We start from the raw sequence: 6,390 nt of genomic DNA on the forward strand, positions 1-6,390 counted from the left end.
ACTATTTGAGTTTTATAAATAGTACAAAATATTACTATTTGAGTTTTATAAATAGTACAAAATATTACTATTTGAGTTTTATAAATAGTACAATATATTACTATTTGAGTTTTATAAATAGTACAAAATATTTGAGTTTAATTTGACCGCACCCGGACTATATTTCATTTATTTTTACTTATATGTATCGCTTTAATGCTTTTATTATATAAATTTACTACACCTTTCTACCTCTATTCATTTTTATTGTATATTTTCTTTTCATTTATTTTTCAAATAAATATTTTCATATAAATTTACAAATATTTTCAATCATTTTTAGACATCCGTTAGTTTACATTGTTACATTATTTTAGTATCTTTTTTAGACCTGATACGACCCTGCAAAGTGGGGGGGGCAAGATTGGCTCCCAATAAATAATTTTATAAAAGGAAGATGGTCCATAAAACTATTATGAGCCAAAGTTTCGCTCCATGTTAGATATAAGTAAAAATAAATGAAATATAGTCTGGGTGCGGTCAAATTAAACTCAAATATTTTGTACTATTTATAAAACTCAAATAGTGATATTTTGTACTATTTAAAAAACTCAAATAGTGATATTTTGTACTATTTAAAAAACTCAAATAGTAATATTTTGTACTATATTTATTCGAACCAGCGTTTCGCCCCACGTAGCAGAGCTTCGTCAGGGATAAAAAAGATACAAACACTTAACATAAGTAAAAAAGTAAATGTAAAATTACAAGGGTATACAATAAAACGTAAAAATTAAATAAGAAAAATTAAAGGTTATAAAAAATAAATGAAAACGAAAATAGTTACAGATAAAAAGAATAAATATAAAAGAAAGTTCGAATTAAGAGATGAAAAGGGACAAGAATAAAATAAAGAAAAAAAAAAGAAAGAAAATGAACTAGACAGAATTCATACCTTTAATTTTTACGTTTCATTGTATATCCTTGTAATTTTCCATTTACTTCTTTTACTTATATTAAGTGTCTGTATCTTCTTTAGCCCTGTTGAAGCCCTGCAACGTGGAGCAAAACGTTGGCTCAAATAAAAATAGTACAAAATAATACTATTTTAGTCTTATTTGACCGCAACCGGACCATATTTCATTTATTTTTACTTATATGTATTGCTTTAATGCTTTTATTATATAAATTTACTACACCTTTATACCTCTATTCAATTTAAAAATATTTTCAATCATTTTTAGACATCCCTTAGTTTACACTGTTACATTATTTTAGTATCTTTTTTAGACCTGATGCAGCCCTGCAAAGTGGGGGCGCATGCTGGCTCCCAATAAATAGTTCAATAAAAGGAAGATGGTCGGTAAAACTATTTATTATGAGCCGTTTCCATCCCACTTCGCAGGGCTAAAAAAGAAACAAATGCTTGAATGGGGTAAAAATAAGTGAACAATGTAAATTAAAAACTTTAAAAAAAATATATAGTGAAACTTAATGAAAATTAATTAAATAAGAATAACAAAAGGTTATAGACAATTAAAGAAAATGGAAATAACAACAGATAAAAAAGAAATATAAAAATACAGGCACACAAGAGATAGGAAAAGGGAATAAGAGTAAAATCAAGAATAAAGGGAGATAATGAACAAGATAGGAAGAATACTTTACAGATGGAAAGCGAGCAATAAATTATAAAACTCAAATAGTGATATTTTGTACTATTTATAAAACTCAAATAGTAATATTTTGTACTATTTATAAAACTCAAATAGTAATATTTTGTACTATTTATAAAACTCAAATAGTAATATTTTGTACTATATTTATTTGAACCAGCGTTTCGCCCCATGTTGCAGGGCTTCGTCAGGGATAAAAAAGATACATACACTTAACATAAGTAAAAAAGTAAATGGAAAATTACAAGGGTATACAATAAACGTAAAAATTAAATAAGAAAAAATGAAGGTATGAATTCTGTTTTATCCTGAGAAAATCCATTTCTTTTTAGTTCATTTTTAAATTAAAATTATTTTTTAGCCATTAAATTATTGCATGGACAAGAAATTAGGTCCCTGATTGATTTTGTTATTAATTTAGAAGGTGTTTTTCCTCGAGAAGATTTGATTGTGAGATCTGCTCCCCTGGATATGAGGAGTCTGGAAGTGGTACAGTGGTTTCCTAATAGTGCTAAGTATAGTGGAGTCTCATTAAATTTGTCCGTGACATTTATGTCCATTCCATTATTCAATAATATGTTCACTACTCCATCTCTACCATTCCTAGCTGCTATGTGCAATGGTGTCTTATCTTTCACGTTCCTGGCATTCCGATCTGCTCCGGACCTTAAAAGCAACTTGACAACATCTTCACGTCCATCCATGGAAGCTAAATACAAAGCACTCTCTTGCAAGGTGGTCTTGGTGTTTATTTCCATCCCACTGTTGAGCAAAACCTCTGTTGCATCCAGTTGGCCTTCCCTAGCGGCAACATTCAGTGCCGTCCACCCGTCTATATTTCTAGTGTACTTATCTGCCCCGTTTTCTATGAGAACTTTCACAATATCAATATGACCTCTCAAGGAGGCTAAATATAATGGGGTTTCCTTTCTGTTGTTCCCTAAATTTATGTTATTCTTCAGCAGAAGTTTTACATTTTCTAAACGGCCTTCAAATGATGCAGTGTGTATAGGTAGCCAATAATCTTTGTTACTGATATTGTCAGAAGCTCCATTTTCCAAGAGAACTTTCACAATATCACTATGGCCTCTCAATGAGGCTAAATATAATGGAGTTTCCTTTCTACCATTCCCTGAATTTATGTTATTCTTCAGTAGTAGTTTTACATTTCCTAAACGGCCTTCGAATGATGCAGTGTGTATAGGTAGCCAGTTATCTTTGTTTCTAATATTGTCATCAGCCCCCTTTTCTAACAAAATTTTAGCAATATCTTCTCTCCCTCCAAAAGATGCTATATACAGTGGAGTTTCTCTTCTACCATTCAAAACATTCACATCAATGCCGCTGTTCAAAAGCATTACAACTGTTTCCTTCCTGTTCTCCAAAACAGCAGCATGAATCGGAGACCAAGAGTCTATGTTCTGTAATGTTCCTTTAGCACCCCTCTTCAACAGCAGTGCTAAAACTTCATCCTTGCCATCTCTCGCTGCAAGGTACAATGGTGTTTCTTCCCGGTTATTTTTTAAATTAATATTTGCTCCGCCCTTAATTAAAATATCAACCACCTGTCGATAACCTTCTATTGAAGCAATATGTATTGATCCCCAGCCATCAATATTTCTCATAAAAATAGTAGCATGTTTGTCGAGTAAAAACTGAACAACTTCTTTATGACCTTTATAAGAAGCCAAATAAAGAGGGGTTTCCTTTCGTCCATTCAAAATATCAATGTCCATTTCCTTCTGCAAGAAATACTTAACTGTTTCTAGAGATCCTCCTCTTGCAGCGTTGTGGAGTGGTGTATTCAAATGTATATCCACAGAGTAAATATTGGCTCCTTTATTTACCAGAAATAAAACTATATCGTGATAACCTCCTAAAGATGCCAAATGCAAAGGTGTTTCATTTTCATAATTAATTCCATTTATGTCAACTCCTTTGTTAATTAATAATTTCAATACATCAATTTTTCCATGCCTCGCTGCAATATGCAAAGCGTTTGATCCATTTAGTGTCGTTGCGTGAATATTTGCAGAATTATTCAATAACATGTTCATCATTCCGACATTCCCTGTCAGAGCTGCCAAATGGAGAACTGTTGTATCATTGTTATTGTAATCATTAATATTCAGTCCCATTTTTAGGAGAAAAGTTACCATATCCTTATTTCCTTCCTGAACAGCATTGAACAATATCCTTTGATTATATCTATTCAAAGCTTTAAAATTTGCACCGAAGTTGGCCATCACTTGCAAAAGTTCTTCAATACCATTGCTAATAATAATTTCTAATAATTCATTCTTAATATTTTGACTGATATAGTTATTTTCAATATTATTCGAAAATAAGTTAACTATTTCAGAGTAATTTTTCAGTAAATCAAAATCAACATTCTGAACATAGTTATGCTTTTTATTTGTATTGATGTTAATCTGCCAATATCTCAGTTTAAGATTTTCTGTTATATCTAATGGAAACTTAACATTTTTATTTATTAGATAATTAATTATCGCATCTAAGCAAAGCTCCTCTACTACTGCAGCCGGATTCCCCATTGCAATGTTCTTTGTGTTTTGTTTTCTAGGTGATTCAGTTAGGAGTTTAACCATGTTTATGTTTCCATTAATTATCGCCAATTGCAAAGGATTGCCTTCAGTAGTATTAAGAGTATCAATTTGTGCCCCCCCATTTATTAAAAGCTTTGCTGTTACAATATCATTATTTTCAACTGCATAGTACAATGGAGTGTGTCCTTTTGTATCCTGGATGTTTACATTCGCTCCTCCATCTATAAGTTCTTTTATAGCGACTGTATTTTGTGATTGAACTGCAAAGTGAAGGAGCGTTTCATTCTTAGAGTTATGGAGGTTAATATTATGCTTTTTATTCTTGAAATCCTTATTTTTTTCTATCAATAGCTTTATGATTTCCCAATTTTCATTTTGCCAAGCTACTTCAAATGCATTTTCAATTGGTGTTTGATTACAAAACTTCAAGACCCATTCAACTATTTCAGCATTTCCTTCTTCGGCAGCCCTGCATAAAACAGCTGTTTTGTTCATCATTGATGCTATCTCTTGTTGTACACTATCTGGAACTGAAAAATTCATTGGATTGGTAAGTACCTCTGCTACACTATAAAGTTGTTCTTGAGGTAAATTTATTTTTGCTTTCCACCTGCTACTCATTTTCGGTACAATTGTACCAGATGAAATAGAATCAAGTAGAAGTCTAGAAAGAGCATAATCCTTAATAGAAAGGAAATGAATAATTTGCAATAAAGTGTAATCATTGACATCCATATTTGAGAGTAGTTCTCCTGGTGGCACTGGTATATGTTTAAGCTGGTTTTCAGTCGCTGACTTGATTTTAGCCCCCACAAACTGCTCCAGGTTTGAAAAGAATTCTTCATGAGCAACATATCCATTTAAGAGATGTTGACCCTCTGGAGTGTCCAAGGTAAGTTCCAGATATGCCTGTGAAATATTATGATTATAAATAATTAAAAATACTAAGATCAGTTTTAAATTTTGAAAGTAATACCATCGTATAAGATAATAATTAACCTGAGGGTGGGGGATATGATTAGTAATGCCAAAATAATAATTAATGATACTTATTTTATTGTACCAACATTTTGGTCTGAATTTCAGGCCTTCTTTAGGGCTAAGTACAAACCAAAGAGGTTAGAATAAAAATAAATGAAATAATATTAAAATATAGTTTTCTGATCCACTTAAAGCTCATGTACATGCTCCATACACTTCTGTATAGTCAGAAGTGGTTTCTGGAACAGACCTATATCTGCCCATTTATAACTCAATGCATGACAATTGAGGCATTGGTCCTGAAACATGGTATCTGACATTATGAATAGACGTTTTGAGTAACATCTGATTCCTTAAAGTTGTTTTCATAGGTTTCTAAAAGAATGTGTAGGAAACCTCATTTTTATAATATTGGTATTAAGTTAGGGTGTATAATAGCTGGTTGGTAGTAAAACATGGTAACCGATGAAGATGACCGCCCGAAAAATTAAATACAATATTTTCAATGTCAGTAACAGTTCTGACAAGAGTTCTTTTGGTGATAGCAATTCTCAACACCCTAACTATGGTTGCATGTGTAAATTAGATTTAAGTAACTCCCAAATAAATATAAGAAAAAATGTCTTCTTGATCTGTTTTTAAAGTTCTTTGTGTTAGATGTTTCTGGCTCCAATTGGATATTATACTAGAAGGCCTCGACAATGCGTAGCAAAGTTTCTATCCTTCGAGGACTTATGGCTGGTACCTGTAAGACTCATCCTGTCCATTCATGTTAAATAGCTGGTTTACAGATGAATGGACAGGATGAGTCTTACAGGTACCAGCCATAAGTCCTCGAAGGATAGAAACTTTGCTTTCTATATAGAAACTTGCTATATATCTATATATTATTATATATATTATTCGGTTACGAATAACCGAAATCGCAGCATTTGCTGATAGACTTGGAGTGGATAGGGGCAACCAAAGTGTGAGAGCTCTACGACAGTCGTTACGTGAGAAGGCTTTCGAAGAATGGGCCAGTTGCAGATGGCAGGGTATAGGTGTTCGCCATTTCAAAGAGACCCCGAAAGCAAATAGATATGTATGCGACAAGCAGGTACTCTCGGGGTCAGAATGGGCGAACGCCCTGAAACTTAATATCAATTACGCACCCCTGCGTGGAGTCCCAGGAGCCAGTGGACAGC

General features: G+C 32.5%; 1 protein-coding gene across 2 annotated transcripts in view; it reads right to left on the reverse strand.

The window, feature by feature from the left end:
• Nucleotides 1-1,784: 1,784 nt before the first annotated feature.
• The window catches only part of LOC106680150 (ankyrin-1), a 16,853-nt gene continuing 12,247 nt past the window's right edge, over nt 1,785-6,390 (reverse strand). For both annotated transcript variants that reach the window (XM_014419660.2, XM_067052175.1), the window contains one exon: nt 1,785-5,131. In XM_014419660.2, the coding sequence (XP_014275146.1) occupies nt 2,006-5,131 (3,126 nt within the window). In that variant the 3' untranslated portion in view covers nt 1,785-2,005. The remainder of the gene's footprint in view (nt 5,132-6,390) is intronic.

This window comes from Halyomorpha halys, unplaced genomic scaffold (genome assembly GCF_000696795.3).
Source record: "Halyomorpha halys isolate HHAL.00 unplaced genomic scaffold, Hhal_1.1 Scaffold246.1, whole genome shotgun sequence".
NCBI lineage: Eukaryota > Metazoa > Arthropoda > Insecta > Hemiptera > Pentatomidae > Halyomorpha > Halyomorpha halys.